General features: G+C 32.9%; 2 protein-coding genes across 2 annotated transcripts; both read left to right on the forward strand.

Annotated features, from left to right (window-relative positions):
* Nucleotides 1-5,005, forward strand: LOC110728639 (E3 ubiquitin-protein ligase SINAT5-like). The gene is made up of 3 exons (XM_021908285.1): nt 1-878; nt 3,852-4,238; nt 4,440-5,005. The coding sequence occupies exons 1-3, from the start codon at nt 648-650 to the stop codon at nt 4,800-4,802; spliced, it is 981 nt and encodes a 326-aa protein (XP_021763977.1). The 5' UTR covers nt 1-647; the 3' UTR covers nt 4,803-5,005.
* Nucleotides 5,006-9,849: 4,844 nt separating this feature from the next.
* Nucleotides 9,850-16,710, forward strand: LOC110728646 (calcineurin B-like protein 4). Its single transcript, XM_021908293.1, has 9 exons — nt 9,850-12,050; nt 14,580-14,740; nt 15,116-15,198; nt 15,310-15,369; nt 15,536-15,644; nt 15,737-15,789; nt 15,897-15,977; nt 16,094-16,206; nt 16,304-16,710. The coding sequence occupies exons 2-9, from the start codon at nt 14,662-14,664 to the stop codon at nt 16,368-16,370; spliced, it is 645 nt and encodes a 214-aa protein (XP_021763985.1). The 5' UTR covers nt 9,850-12,050; nt 14,580-14,661; the 3' UTR covers nt 16,371-16,710.
* The last annotated feature ends 350 nt before the right edge of the window (nt 16,711-17,060 follow it).

The following is a 17,060-nucleotide window of genomic DNA, read 5'->3' on the forward strand; positions in this document are numbered from 1 at the left end:
TACTAAGATATCTAAAAGCAAAGCAATGTGACACAATTATACTCCAACTTGTAAAGTAGTAATTCGACATCACATTATAATTGTAAAGCCCCCACAATCAACGTGCACATCATCCACTCATCTTCCTACAACTTCTCCACATTCTCATAAATTTAATTTATTTCTTAAAAATTCCAAAAATCCTTAAATTCTAAAAATTGCCAACTTTTTGTCCGTTGGATCATAAACAGTTAAAAAACCATTTTTGAAATTGGACGATTATCCTTGAATTTCTCTCTCTAAAGTCAAGAGAAGGAAATTTTAGAGAGAGAAAAAAAATCTAGAGAGAGAAAGAGTGAATGAAGAAGAAAAGAACTCTCTTTTTTTTTTTGTGAGGGAAGATTAAATTTTGATTCTTTTGGAATTGATCAATCCATCTTCCCTCCTTTATCTCTCTTTTTTTTCTCTTTTTTGGTGTTTGAATTGTTATTTCTCTCTCTAAGTTTGAGCAAGAAACAGAGAAGAACAGGGTTTTTTCAATTTTGTAGAGAGAGAAAATTGGGTTAAGAATTAAATTCAAATTACAACATATTTTGAGATTCTGAAAATTGGGATTTTCAATTCGATTTGTGGGTATTGTAAATTGATTAAATTTGATTGAAATTAAAATGGATATAGATAGTATTGAGTGTGTATCTTCAGTGGATGGAATGGAGGAAGAAGAGATCTCTCATCTTGACAACCACCATAACAACCACAACAACAACCACAATCACCACCAATTTCCCGCCAAACAAAGGAGTAATGTGATCCCCACGGCAATTACGCCGGCAACGAGCGTTCATGAATTGCTTGAATGTCCTGTTTGTACCAATTCTATGTACCCTCCAATTCATCAGGTTATTAATCTATCATTTATCTCTTGATTTTTGTAATTTGATTGAATTCTGGTTTGTTAGATGATGATAATAAATGGCGGTAATGGGAATGAATTTGTATACGGCCTAGCTGTTAAAGGTTTTTGGTTGTTGTTATTATTATTTATTGGGTTTGATTGGACTAGGTTTTCTTTTCTTGATTGGGATTTTGTTTTTGGGTTTGAAATCTGTACTAATTTTGATATAATATTGTGCAATTATTGGGGTTTTTTTTTTGTATGATTAAAGGAAATGTGATTGAAATTTGGTGGATTAGTTAGGCTTTATTTGATTGATTAGCTTAAATAATTGTTTGATTTTGTGTAATGTAGGTTATTTAAAAGATATGATGTGATTTAATCAAAGCATAAATAAATGTCATCGGGTTTGATCATGTTGTGTGAATTTGTGTAATGTGGGTTGTTTAAAAGTTATGATGTGAATTAATTAAAGCTTGAGTACCACCACAATTATGTAGCCTCTTTTATGGATTTGTTGGTTGATTCAATAATTATTGTATGATTTAGCTCGATTTTGTTTGATTAAGCAAATATTTGATGTGAAGCCAATCTTTTTAGCTGTGTATAACTCTCTTTGATGCGGAGTACACCATAATTGATTGTTATCACATGTTAGTTTGGTCCCAAAATTATTAATGCATTTCTCATAGCACCTACAACTAAATGATCGTTAAATTGCAAGCTATGGAAAAGTGAGCTTACTATTTCGAGATTTAAAGAGGTTAAACCTTGATAGCCGTAGTTTGTATTATAGGCCAAGGAGTCTACTGTATATGTTTGTTTTGCTTCTTTCTAACTGTGGCCTCTAATTGCATTTTGACTCTCATGCATGATTATGGTTTCTGTACTGAATGGTTTCTGTACGTTATTGGAAGCATTAAACTTTAACTCAATGGGGATTACAATCTAAAATACTGAATATGCAATCTACGTCAGATGTCCCATGTGAATGCTCATGGACTCATGGTAATGCACTAATGCATCTCCTCTACCTAATAGGAGTCGGGTGTCTTTTATGGATCTTGGTGCCTCTTATTATCATCTCTCTAGGTGGTATTGAAAATTAAGAAAGGAAATTATGTTCACGAGAATGAGTTATTTTGAATGGATACCAAGTGTTGATTAAGGATAGTTTATGTGGTAGAACACAAACTCATTTCCAACTTTTCATTACCTTCATTTTAGATTTTAGTATCAGATGATTGCTAGCATTAATTAAGATGTCAAGTCTCTTTATGAACTCAAGTCACTTTGTGATATCAGAATAATTTTTAGTGGGGAACTCGGATGCCAAGGTCATACTGAGTTGATTTGTAACTGGACATGAAGATAGAAGGATCAGTCCATATATGTAGAAAAAAAAACCTTGTGAAGTAATTTTCATCTTGCAGGGTGATAACTTGTGGCCATTATGCATTTGGAATTAGTCAAAAGGTTTGTGTTAATGAAATATATAAGATGAAATTTGGATGGAGGAGGAAATTGTTGTATAATTGCTTATACTTCAATTCTTGGAGCTTTCAGCTTAGACGGGCAAACAAACCTATTATCGATTCAATATATAGTAGGCTAAAGAGATGAATTGCAGCCTTAGGAAAAATTTAATAAGGGAAATTGTGTTAATATGAGAAAATTGACCAGAAATTTACTGCATGTTATGCGTGCCCTTAATCAGTTTGTTAAAAGCTTATGATCTGGTGAAACTTGAGTTCATCAAATGATTCTCTGAATATACAGTACTTTTAATTTGCATTTGCTTGAATTTTTTCTTTTCCAGTTTCCGCTGTTGTTCTTTAGCAAAATCTATACACTGTCCCAAACCATTTTTAGAAGAGAATGCAATTCCTCATTGTAGCCCTGCATAGTTTTTTTTATAAAAAAAAAAAAAAAAATTTAGATCCAAATAATAGGTAATCTATCTAATGCTAGAATATGCAACATTAATGACCCAAGAAGTATAAATAATCACTTATCAACTAATACCTCTCATGCCTTTATATGCAGACTGTTATAATTGGCCAATGTGTACTGAGCTATCTTAATCGGACACGCCTAATATCACGAAGTGTCCGTGTCAACACGAAACTTCACGGACATGGACACGGGACACGTGTCCGATCCTTCACTGTGCACTCGGACACTTCCATCAAGAGAGGAGAGGAAAAAAGAGAAGAAACATGAAAGAAAAACATATATTGTTCGAAAACCACCATTAATATAGAGAAGATGGAGAGAAGAAGGTTGTCATTTATTAGGAAAATTTACCGAGGAAAGAATTATAATAAAGAAAAATAGGGGTAGACATAATGAAAAATTTAAAACTTTTCTAATATATAATTTATTTATATAAATTTAAGTGACATATTAACGTGTCCCCGCACCCGTGTCTAAATATCGGACAAAGTCCCCGTGTCCTAAAATTTTGGAACTTGCCGGATCGGACACTTGGACATGTGTCCGTGTCCGACACCCGTTCCCGAGTCCATGTAACATAGGTACCGAGTTATTCAATATAGAAGAGGGGTCATATTACGACTTGCAGGCTGGTCCTGCATCTATTTATAAGTCCATCTTTTTGTTTTAATGCGATAGATAGGACAAGAGGGCGATTTTTTGCAATGTGTGTACCTCTTTATCCTCACCTTGTACTGTCTAATGCCTTTAATGTTTAAATAAATACATATGTGGCTTCTCTGCAATTGAGATTGGCTATAGTTTTCATAGAACGATCCTTATTTAGGGAGGAGAGCTTGTTACAAACTGTTTGGTGGCGCGGAGCTTTTTTTTTTCAGATTTATTTTATGAATTTGATTAGTAGAGCTCTTAAATACTTTGAATCACATCTGGGTTAATTATTGTTCACGATTGAGTGAAACATGTCAAACCAATATTAAGCTTGCATAGTTGATTTATATGGGTTTTGGTGTAATTGCAGTGCCATAATGGGCATACATTGTGCTCCACATGTAAAGGAAGGGTGCACAACCGATGCCCAACTTGTAGACAGGAGCTCGGTGATATTAGGTGCTTAGCTCTGGAGAAGGTGGCAGAGTCACTTGAACTTCCTTGTAGATATTACAGTTTGGGGTGTCCAGAAATATTTCCTTATTATAGCAAGCTCAAACATGAGACAGTGTGCAATTTTAGACCGTACAACTGTCCTTATGCAGGATCCGAGTGCTCTATTGTTGGTGATATCCCCCGCTTGGTGACCCATCTAAGGGATGATCACAAAGTGGACATGCATTCCGGAAATACATTCAATCATCGCTATGTAAAATCCAATCCTCGGGAAGTGGAGAATGCTACGTGGATGTTGACGGTCAGTAAAAGTCTCTCTTGTATATTTTGAGCATAATCTAATTTATTTCTTGAATCATTATGTGATTTAACTATGACATAATCGATCATATTGTCTGTGTTAGTTCCAACCTCATGGTCTCTCTTAGCCTTCTTTCATTTGCCTTAGTGGCTTACCCTCATTCTTATATTCTCATCTTTCACTTGTCTGTTATTTTGTCAGGTTTTCAATTATTTGGGTCAATACTTCTGCCTCCATTTTGAGGCTTTCCAACTACACAATGCTCCAGTGTACATGGCATTCCTACGTTTCATGGGCGACGAAAGTGAGGCTCAAAACTACAGTTACAGCCTCGAGGTTGGGGGAAATGGGAGGAAACTTATATGGGAAGGAACCCCTCGGAGCATCCGAGATAGTCACCGTAAGGTTAGAGATAGCCATGATGGTCTTATCATCCAACGAAATATGGCACTTTTCTTTTCCGGTGGGGACAAAAAGGAGTTGAAGCTGAGGGTAACTGGGAGGATATGGAAGGAGCAGGAAAAATCTGATGCTGCTCCCTGCATACCAAATATGAGTAGCTAAACGATCCGATCTCGTGTTTATAGAGGGGTGTTTTGAGGGGGATTACTTTGGTGGGTTTTCATATTTTTTTGCACTTTCATGCTATCTCATTTTTCTCTGTGTTGGTGTAATTGGATGGAGACATTTTGGGATGGCTTTGAATTGAAGTTTTCTACTTCTGTGCTCTTTCTAACCTCAGTTTCATACTTACTTTTGCCTTGGAACCTTGGTGTTGATATCATTGTTTAAAGCGTTTAAAATGGTATTAGTAATATACTAATATTCCCATAAAATCCTCATTATACGAAATACTAGTATATATTAGGAAGCCTTCCTCTCGAGAAGAATGATTAATTATTTTACTTCCAAGATATACGGACTGAGGTATCTACTGTTGAGATTGCAAAATGATGCAAGGTTGTTGGAAAAGTGGCACATCCCCTTGATTTTCATGATTTGGTTTCTTTTTGAAAATTCATACTCTTGACAATAATTCACGGACCCTGTTTGTCTACTAATGAACGGTATAGGACTACAATATTGTTGGGAATTCAAGTCTTAATGAAACAAGTAAAAGAAACTTTGAATTTGTGCAAATTGGGCTTAATCTTGTTTGCTAACTATACCACAGTAGAAGAAGACATCAAAAATAACTTACTTTGGAAACTCACTTAACCTGTTTAATTTATCAAACTATGGAGTGTTAATAAAATTATACTTGTATTTCAATGTCACTCGTGTTTTTGTAACAATTTACTTAAACTCAGAAATCTTAAGCATATTATCCATAAATACAAAAATACAAAATAACACAAATTCCAGACATGAAATTTAGTGACTTGACAAAAATACAAAATAACATATCAAATACGAAACCTTACACGAATTATGAAGTATTATCGTGGAGCTGAAGATTTGAAAGTAAAGTTGGGCCTCATGATTAGGCTATGTGAGAGGGTTGCTTACAGAAGTTATGCGGCCTTGATGATTGTATACATCAGTTTTTTAATTTAACTAGTATTAGCCCGTGCAATACACGTGCCAAACTTAATAGTTAAATATCTATTTTATTATTAACAAATTGTTTTATTACATATTTGGATTACTTTAATTTAAATCAAAATGCATGTAAATATAAATTGCATTAATGTGGTAAAATACATGACAAACATGCATTGGAGCTAAAGTAGGGAAGTTGTAAATTTACCTCCTTAATTAAAATAATTGCCCTTTTCATTCTAATTTTTATTTAGCTGTTCTATTTAAAGTTGTTGCTACCGGTTTTATTTGGATGTAGTTGGGATTTACTCTCCTTTTGTTGTTTAGCTTCTATGTAATTATTGAATCTTTTTGTAATGGCTTATGGGTAGTCTTTGGCTTTGTAAGAGAAATTAGATTTAGGCTTTTAGCCAATATATAAACCTACGTGGGATTTGAACCCACGACCTTTGTACAATTTCACAATGTTCTACCAATTTAGCTAGTAAGCTATTGTTATTAGACCATTTAGCAAGAAAATATAGTCAACGCAGGGTAATGTTGGAGTAAAAGTAGTACACCAATGAAGCAAATTGAGAAAAGGTGGCAATCGATGAACCTAAACAATTTAGCGACGTATTAACGGACTGTTCTCATTTGATCTGGTCATTTTTCTTCAGTTTCTTGTTTCTGTGAAATCCAAAACTGTATATAAAACCATCAATTGGAGCAAATTAAATGTGAAACTAAACGTAAAAAGTAAATGTAGAAGCAAAATGATGTTGTGAAAACCAAATATAACTAATAGTAAAAGAGATTGAACTTATATTGTAAAAGAGCCAAGGTTTCTTTCCACTCCTTAAAATAACACCAGATATTTACTTTAATGCATTGTTAAAATAAGTTTGAAGACATATTTAACCCAACCCAACTAATAAAACAGATAGTATTATAAGTATGCTAAGTTTGGTGTACTGTATAAATCTTCTACATTGATACCTCTTGGCTTTCTTATAATTGACTAAAAATACAATATAAATTTCTGGTGTTTGATAGTACTAAATCAGAAGCATAATTCTCCATATAACCATTTGAACTAAAAAAATATTAGATAAACATAATACTAAGATAAGTAAATTAACATAATTTCAATAATTTGATCGGTATGTTTAAAACCATTAAACATTAATCATGATTACTTGCATCTATGCATAGTTTGAAATGTGGCTTAAGGAGCATATAAAGGAGAATGACTACATGCATATATGTAAGAGAGTATAAGGATGAGATAAAAGAAGAATATCATAGTACAGTAGAATCTACGGAGAACCTATAAAAAAAAACAGAAGAAGAAAAAATATAGAGAAGATAATATTAAATAGAAATGTAGAAGAGACAAACTGAAATTGTTCAACGGAGGAGATGTATATATAAACTGACGAAGTGATCAAGTATCGTGTGAATGAAACTAAATAAAGATTGTTTAAAAAAAAATGAAGATTAAGGAGGATAACGGCTTACTCACCAACAATAAAAAAAAAATGAAAAATGATGATGTGGCACTCTATTGATTTGTTATGAATTTTTATTTTTTTTTTCAAATTTAAACAAATTTTGCAAATTATATTTTGAATATGGGTGTATAAAATATTCAAATATAAATTACAAAAAAAAAAAAAAAAAGGAAATACAAATTACAACGACAATGGAGGAATTTGATTGATGACTTATAAATATATAATGCACGGACCCTCAATTTTAACAACTAAATTAAAACTTTATCGCTACATAATGTTTATTTTTCATATGCATAAGGATGCACATAATCCAGACGTTGAAAAAAAATGCTCCATACCCACTTTCCCTCACCACATGATTTAAAACAAAATAAATTAATAAATTTTACACTAAACCTTTTTTTTTTATTTTTTTATTTTTTTTATTTTATCAACCTTTAATGATCAAAACCTGACTAAATTTCTCTTTCTAAAAACTTTTGTCCAAACTAAATGATTACTTTTCTTTAGATTTTTTTTTTTTTTTTTTTAGAAAAACAGAGCAATTCATTAATTAATATCAAATTTGGCTAAAGTATTAGAGCTCTTTCCCAAAATAATGTCAAGAAAAACCTCAATTCCCAAATTACAGCCACTTCTTTACATTTTCCCAATCTACCGTCCACGTAAGCATTGGGTAAAAAAACCGGGTTTTTTTTTCCGGTCCAGGGAAAACCGCTACTTCAAGTAGCGGTTTCTAAAAACAAAACCGCTACTTCAAGTAGCGGTTTTTGTTGTGAATTGTTTTCACTTAATAAACCGCCACTTGAAGTAGCGGTTTTTATTGAGTATACCGCTACTTCAAGTAGCGGTTTTCTTCAATACATCGCTACTTGAAGTAGCGGTTTTGTAAAAAAACTGGTCAAAAAAAATTCCAACTGAACCGGTGACGTGGACGGTAAAGTGGGAATATATAAAAGAGTGGCTGCATTTAGGGAATTACGCGAATTCCTAACCTTGTTTAGGGAAAGCGCTCAAAGTATTAGGAGACAAAGTTTACATTTTTTGGGAAAGAGCTCAAAAATAAAACATGTTTGTGCCACGTACTTATATAGTCTGGTCATGACCATATGTTAAAAAAAAATCATTATTTTTTTTAAGTATGTTGAACTAAATCCACCTACCTTGCAGGGTTGAAACACCTATTGTTCTTAATTAAACAATTTATTGGTCAACAAATTAAGATTAGTCCACTACGACTCATAATTAAGCTATATAAAATTTTGTTTGATTCGTTGTTTATAGAAATAATCTAGAATATTACCGTAATTGTTGTTTAAATCATTCATAACGTCACTTTCAGTAATCCTTGATTTAATTTGCAAATTGCTTGGGAATAGAATTTATTAATTATCTAAACTATTTTAACAAATTGGGAAAATTAGAAGTTGTTTAGCAACGAGATAACTTATATATTTGGTTACCAGTTACATCATACACGCATCATATGATAATATGATATAGAATTTGATGAGGGAGAATAAGAAGGATGTATTTCTAACTTGAGATATGCAACTTTTAATATTGATTCGAATTGTAGGATGGCCTTGGGTTGAGTTGGGCCGTGGTAAAACAAGAAAGAACAATACACAAACAATCTTAGAGAATGAACCATATATGCCTTCATTGTTACAAAAATATAGCAATTGAAGTGCTATCGTTTAGCTGCATGCTTCGCATATTATAAATGTCATGTTATAAAAGTCATATTATTGTTCGACGACAAGGCACATTCTATACTTCTATGTGTGTCGTGTCTTGGTCTTGTGCTATTTTTATTAAGAAAAACATGACAAGACACAGTACGAACTACGAAGCATGTTAATTATGTCAAATTTGATTTAACTAGGCACATAATTAAACACGACAAGATACAGTCGCATGTAGGATTGGGCACCGAACATAATTAAGCCTAAGGAACGCAATGACTCAAACATCTGACTGGCACCATCCACGACCATCATTACTCGATCCATTTTACGTAAATTATGATCACCCATATGACCATATATGACTCGACACTTTGCAGCTACGTGAAGTGGACACGATGCAATATTATCATGATATCAGATAGATTCACGTACGGCCAAATATCTTGGAACAATTTGTAGTTTATCGTGCCATTCTTCAATGATTGTTGGCCTTAGATCTTGGCCATTTTTATTCTGTCTTCTCTAAATGCAACATTGTAACAATGAACAAAGCATATTAATCAATCAAATTATTATTTTGATTTAGATAATAATCTCTTCATTTTGATTTTGCATGCATGGCCTAGCTTGAATCAATAATTAAGAATAATAAATCAATTCCTTTACGTGGTTGTTTGTACTATATATTGCCATTTGTATAACTTAGTCGGTGTTCTGCAACAAAATTGTAGTTTCATTATGAGCCGTACGGGGTTACGTTGTCAAAAAATTTGGATTACTTTGTACTCGTATGGGGTTACATTGTGTTGTTGTAGCTGGTGATTCGGGTTAATGGTTGAGTAAATAATCAATAATTTTATCTCGACTCTTGAGTTGATATTTTTATAATTATATTCAAATATAATTACAAACTAAGCGGGTTTGAGTTGATTGGATATATTTATTAGTACACAAGTTTGGTCATTAATACTTTAAGAATGTCTATATCAATAAAAAAAACTAAAAAAAATTAAAAAAAATAAAAAAAAATTAATTAGTCACGATTACAATACTTGATACCTTTATAAATAGTGTACAAAATCAAAGTAATATTTAAATTTAAAAATAAAGAGTGTAGGAATACAGGAGTAAGATACTACTATGAAGTATAGCCGGCTTCATGTTTTCTTGTCCTAATCGATACGAGCTAGGTTATGTTCCATATCGAGCTATAGATATTACAAACATATATAATACGATATACTACGAACGAAGTATAATTAAATTAATCTGCGCCAAATTAAAATGTTTATAATATTCACGTCGAGTTTGGATCGAGTTCTAATAAAGTCAACTCGCATGTTGCGTGTACGTGGCAAGAAAGTAGAAAATGTCCAAAGCCCTTTACACGTGGGACAATAAACGTAGGAGTAGTTATAGTTGTGTCCCAATTAAGATGGTAATTCTCGATGCCATGAGCCGTGAGAACTGTGAAAAGCTTGACCCTTACTCATATTAAGGCTCAAATGGTAGATGGCATGGCTTGATCCTTTGAAGATTTAGATCCGTTCATTTACTTGGTGTAAAAAAAAACAAAAAAAAAAGAAAATAATACATATGTTGCAACTAAGACTCTATAGGAAACTTTTATTTTTTATAAATAATAATAATGAAACAGAGGTAGTAATATAAAATCAAGTCAAATTGATGCATGAATAACACAAAAGTCAAATTGATGCACTTATTTAAATAAAGAAGTATAAAAGAAGCATCATCTATAGATAGCAAGTCTCGAGACTAGCTACTACTCCCTCTTTGTTTTAATAAGTGTTACGGTTTGACCGGCACATAGTTTTAGGCAATTCAATTGACTTAAATAAAATAAGAGGTAAGTGAAGTAGTTAGAGTATTAAAAAAAATATAAAAGAAAGACAATGAGGTGAATAGTTCATTGAAAAGTAATGAATGTGAGAAGAAGTATATAATAATAATAAAAAAAAGTAATAGTGGGTTTGGGTAGGGACCATGAGAGGAGTGAGATATAATATTTAAAGGTAGCTTTTTGCCAAAAAAAGAAAGTGTAACACTTATTAAAACACGGCCGGATTTGATCAGTGTAACAACACTTATTAAAACACGGAGGGAGTATGAGTAGTAATTTTTTATTTTTTTTTATTTTTATTTTTTATTTTTAAGGTAAGAAGGAAGAACTGACCAAACATCAACTCTCATGATTTTTTTTGATTTAATATATTTTTTATTTTTCATATATCTATTTAATGTAAATGAAAATAGAAAAGGTAAAAGAAGAGTGAAAAAAACATAACCAAAAACAGAAGAGTGAGTAATGCTATGAAGTACTTCTTGTTGGAGTTTGATTCTCATTGGATTTGTAGTACTCTTCATCCACAAGGAGCAATGTTCAATCTACCGGAGGTGTGAATTTTGTGGCAAGAACTTATTAAGAGTTTAAATGATGAAAGATAGTAAAGTCGAAGGGCGGTGAAAGATGTTAGTGGTCTTCCAACATAGATAAGTTCCTTGTCGGAGACACAAACTTACGACTCCAGCCATTAAAAGCGATGAGTTATATGTTGAAAATTGTTAGAGTTCGATCGAAATTGACGACGTTAATTGTTTGTCGGTGCTCAACTATTATGAACTTGTATACTGTTATTATTGGTTTGTTTACCGTTATTCTTATTTTGTATACTGTTATTACATAGTTGAATACTATTATTGAGAGGAGAGAGACTAGGTTTTTATAGCATAGTAATCATCACGTGAAATTACATTTTTACCCCCGATATAGGCCCAACAGTTTATCACTACTCTATACTCAAAGTCCATAGAAATTTGAATTTTCTATAATAGGGGACGAGAGCTCGTCACCTACAGCTAGATTAAAAACCCATCACGCAATTTGCACAAAATTTAAAAAAAAAAAAAAAAAGAGTAAAATAAAATAAACCCATTCTTCTTATCAGACTCACTTTTCCATTTCTGCAACAAATTACAACAACTACTAGCCTTTAAATACTTCATTTTTTCAGCGCATTTTAATTTCTTCTCATTTTTTTCATATCTCTTTTCGTTTTCCCCAGGTTAGTACTTTCAGATTATGTGAAATTTTCTTTCTTTTTTTTTTTTTTTTAATATCAATGTCTTAGAAATTAATTACAAGTATAAACCTTTTTAATAAATTTGTATGATCAGATTCAGCTTATATATTGTTGTTGTTTGATTTATTTGCGGGCATTTACTAATAGAATTTGATGAATCAATGTTGTTCAAGAAATTAATTTCTTTTGCATGGTTGAATATAAAGTTGCATTATTTCCTTTCTAAAATGTAGTTGCACTCTAACTTTTAAAAGTTTACAGTGTATGAATTATAAAATGTTGACAATTCTTATTAGTCTTAGGATTACTAATTTGATTTATAACAATGTTGGCAAAATAAGTTATTGAAAACCTCATATTTTTGGGTTCTACTTGTTCAACTTTAATGTAGATGAGTTTTTTTTTTTTGTTTGTTTGTTTGTTTGTTTGTTCTACTAGTTAATACCATGTCATAAACTTATAAACTTATAATCCTTTCGTTTATAACACAAGATATTCTTGGTTCACGTAGCAGACCCGTCTTATAGTCGTGTTTTACATTATTGTTGTCCTTGTTATAATTGTGGTTGCGTTGATTATTGCCTTTAAAATCTTTGACAGGATTGTTGATTATCGCCTGAAATAAGTACTTGCAATTATCAAAATTGTAGGGTTATTTAAGAAATCTTCAATATCTTCAAAGCCTTTGACTTTTTTAATTATTTAAAATGTGCAACTTGTTTCCCTATTGAGATCATTGTTTTTGGCCACATCAATGTGTTTGGTAAGTTGTTTATGTAAGCTTTAATTATTATGTTTAAAGGGTTAGATGGTGTTGCTTATAAGTGCTAGCTAACTGCCCTTTCACTTTCAATTGTATATTTTTCTATGATATGAAAACAACTTGTTAAAATTTTGATATAGTTCAATTTCGTCCATTTGTTGCATTAAATCTCAACTACCATTACTTGCTTCTTCAACTTTTTCAATGTGTCTTTTGAGATCAGGACCGTTGGGATAATTAGTAGAGTTAGCTATGCTTCAGTGTTTCACCGATAATTAATATCGACTTTTGTAGTTAAAGATGGTTCACTGGTGCTTCATTGAATTGCTACATTAGTTGTCATTTTCTCGTTTTGTGAACTTCGTGTTAGTGTTTATATAGGTGGCTTGATTGTAATATGTAAATTTTGATAGGGAGTCCTAGCAAAGCTTGAGTGAACGGCATAATAAGAAGGTATAAAATCTTTTCCTCAAAAAAAAAAAAAAAAAAAAAAAAAAAAGGTATAAAATCTTCCTTACTAAAGAATTAGCTTAGTTAGGCTGCCTTGATCATCTTGGGGCATAAAATCATAGGATCCTTGACTTGTCACTTTTGTACTATACTAGACTAGATATGAGAAATCGTTCTTTTTACAGTGTTTGAATGTTCACCTCTTAAAATCTGATGGTTTCATGATTCTTGACCAAGTATATTCGCTGATTTCAGATGTTTAGTTTAGGCATATTTCAGATCATGTTGCTGTAACTGACACAATCTTAAGGCTGTGTAGAAAATTAAATCAGCGATCTGTATGTTGATATTATAGGTCTTCTATTTGGGTGATAATTGTATGAAGGAGAGAGTATACACAGTGAAGAGATTTTCTTAGGCTTTGTTTCACTGTAAAGTTGTTTTAGGGAACACAAATTCATATGAACAACATGGTCTAATACAGGATACGATAATAGCAACATTGCGGTATAAATCTTCCTGTTGTCAGGTGCTTTGTGCATAGACGGATTTGGATATGACCTCTTCTATTATGAATTTTAGGTTTTTCTTTGCTTTTCTGTAAGCCACAATTTAATACCCCACATAAGGACTTTTCTCTAATACAAACAAGACGTAAAAGTTGATAAATAATAGCTGAGCATCTTTTTGTTTGCATTGACTTAAGCAGACTCTCCTCCAACACAGGCATGTTTTTAATGTGTTTAGGCTCATCGAAGATATATCAGAGATATTAGGAAGTTAATTGTGGCTACAAATTTGCTGAGCTAACAGATAATAGTGTGTAGTTCTTAGAAAGCAGGTTATTAATGATTCATCACCCTGAATCCCATACCCTTAGTTGTGGAAAGCATTCACTCATCTGAAATCAGCTTTTATGTTGTGCGTGTATGTGTGTGCATTGACTGCACTCCTATTTGTCTTGAAGCATGCACAAGTACTGTGAGATCATGACTGCTGCCTAGACATCTGCTACATGTACTCAATATTCACTGATAGTTCTCATTTCCTGATAATAATTTTCATGGCAGAATCCATGCTGTATTTTTGTGGATGCATGATGACATTTGTTTAGCTTGATGTTTGCATTGTCTGTCATGTTTCCTGACTTCCTGTAACCCTGTTAGTTATTGGCTGTCTTTAACAATAGCTAGTATTCCTATGTGCAGAAAGCTTTGAATGTATCCTGTATACACTAATTGCCTCTCAGCAGCTCCTTATGAGACTTAATCTAAGAATCTTGTTAATCATTAGTGCAGATTTTAGTTGGATTATCCCAAGTGGTATAAGCTTGCTAAACTGAAGAAATAGCTAGTTGGTGAAGTATTTTTGCTACTATATATGGGCTGCTGCTATTCGAAGAAAGTTGGTCGTGTTCCTGGATACGAGGATCCTGCCGTCCTTGCCTCTGTAACACCCTGTGAGTGTTCATCATATATCAAAGTACTGCATACCCTATAAATACTTGTTTTGCTTCTATGGAACCTCTGTTGTTTAATATCAATTACTTTTTGTATATCAGTGATGGCATCTTTGTTTATAACTTTATAGTAACTAGTCTTATGACCCGTGCACAGTTAGTTCAATAAAAGGTTGAAAGAAAGATGTTTAATTTCAGAAAGGGAAGGGGAAGGTGATGAAATACGAGAAATAAAACTAAATGAACAAATATTAAGTCTTTGTCCCTATGGGCTTGTGTTCTTAAATACTCTGTAATAGGTATAGATACTATGGAGTAATAACTAATACAGAGTACCTTTTACTGATACATTCCTTGGTTATTTATCGTCTGCAGTCACTGAGAGTGAAGTAGAGGCCTTGTATGAGTTATTCAAGAAATTGAGCAGCTCCATTATTGATGACGGCCTAATTCATAAGGTAAGTAAATTTATGGACCTTGACAGGAGTTTTTTGATGCCATATTATTTCCTGTTTATTCCATAATTCATGGCAGTCATATTCATTTTTTTCATGTATATATTTTGACAGGAAGAGTTCCGACTTGCGCTCTTTAGGAACAATAAAAAGGAGAATCTCTTTGCAGATAGGGTGAGTGGGCAGCTTCAGTTTCTTTCTTTCTATACTTCTGGGTCGTTCTTGTTGCCAAATTCTACTATATAACCTGTAGCACTATATCAAAACGAAAATACGCGGAATGTTTTCTTGTCTAGCCTGAAGTCGCCCTGAACAATGTCTTACATTCGGTCTTTTGCAGATCTTTGACTTATTTGATTTGAAACGCAATGGTGTCATTGACTTTGGAGAATTTGTTCGGTCATTGGGAGTATTTCACCCAAATTCACCAGTAAAGGATAAGATGGAATGTATGTACCTCAATGATTTGTAAGTAAGCGCGCTTAACAATCTTTATCTGACAAAACTCTATTGTATTAATGGAAATACTTTCTGCCTGTAGTTGCTTTCAAACTGTATGATCTGAGACAAACTGGGTTTATTGAGCGTGAAGAGGTGAGTACTTGTAGCTTTTTATCAGTGAGAACCTGAATAACCAATTGTTAGCCATTCCCTGGTTTTTTTCATATGCCATAAGCTCATTATCGTTCACTTGAACACAGTTGACGGAGATGGTTCTGGCTCTGTTGCATGAATCAGAGTTGTTCCTCTCAGATGATGCTGTCGAGGCAATTGTGGATAAGGTATATAACAAAAGTCCTTTCCATGCTTCCCCCCCCCCCCCCCGCCCCCCCCCCCCCCCCCCCCCCCCCCCCCCCCGGTGGTTCATACATAATATATTTGTATATTGTTTCCACAGACATTTACTGAAGCAGATTTGAAAGGTGACGGGAAGATAGATCGAGAAGAATGGTGTGAATTAGTAAAGACTTATCCTTCATTGCTAAAGAATATGACACTCCCATATTTGAAGTAAGTTTTTTCATCTCAAAAGCTTTATATTGTGAAGTACTTATCAAAAAGCGTCCATTAGTTTTTGCAGAATAATTTATCATAACGTTTTTTTCAGGGATATTACATTAGCATTTCCAAGCTTCATTTTAACCTCAGAAGTTGAAGACATAGAAGTGCCTTAGAAAGGAAAAAAGAGTACTGATTGATGGTTGATGAAAGGCATTTTGTGTCAATTTAGTTTATGTCTGGCTTTACTTCAGCCTTTTCTCCAAACTTTGAGGCGTGTTCCAACGACGAGTAAGGGTGAGCTGATATGAAGAACCCAACTAGATCAGATGGTTTACAGTGTTCAGATCACACAGTGAAGCAACACCAATGTTTCACCAATTCACCCCTTGTGTACTGGAAAAAGAAAAAAACAGTGCAAACAGAACATATATCAATATGTAACATCTTATACTTGCACTTGTACGTGTAGTATCATACCACATCACAATAAAGAACATCCTTTTGAAATGCTCATATGTTTAGGTTCATGTATTGATAACAGTTGTAAAGACTAAAATTAATCACCCTCCTAAAACTTTAACATACTAAATTAATTAGCCTTAATGCCTCATAGAGTATTCAAATATGACATTATAGGTTTTAGTTGATCAAATGGTTGAGTAATTGTCCAAATGGTTGATTTTTAATAGATTCAAGAGTGTTGAAACCCCTTGTTGTTTACATGTGACTAGTCTATCATCAAAGAAAGATGGAAAAAAAAATAACTCACAAGCTAGAGGAGTTACTCTTACCGTGATTTTACTATGAAATCTTATTCAAGCTTTGAAGTGGAATTGACTCTCCTTATTATCTAGGCACCTATT

The sequence above is a fragment of the Chenopodium quinoa genome, unplaced genomic scaffold (genome assembly GCF_001683475.1).
Source record: "Chenopodium quinoa cultivar QQ74 unplaced genomic scaffold, ASM168347v1, whole genome shotgun sequence".
NCBI classification, from domain to species: Eukaryota; Viridiplantae; Streptophyta; class Magnoliopsida; order Caryophyllales; family Amaranthaceae; genus Chenopodium; species Chenopodium quinoa.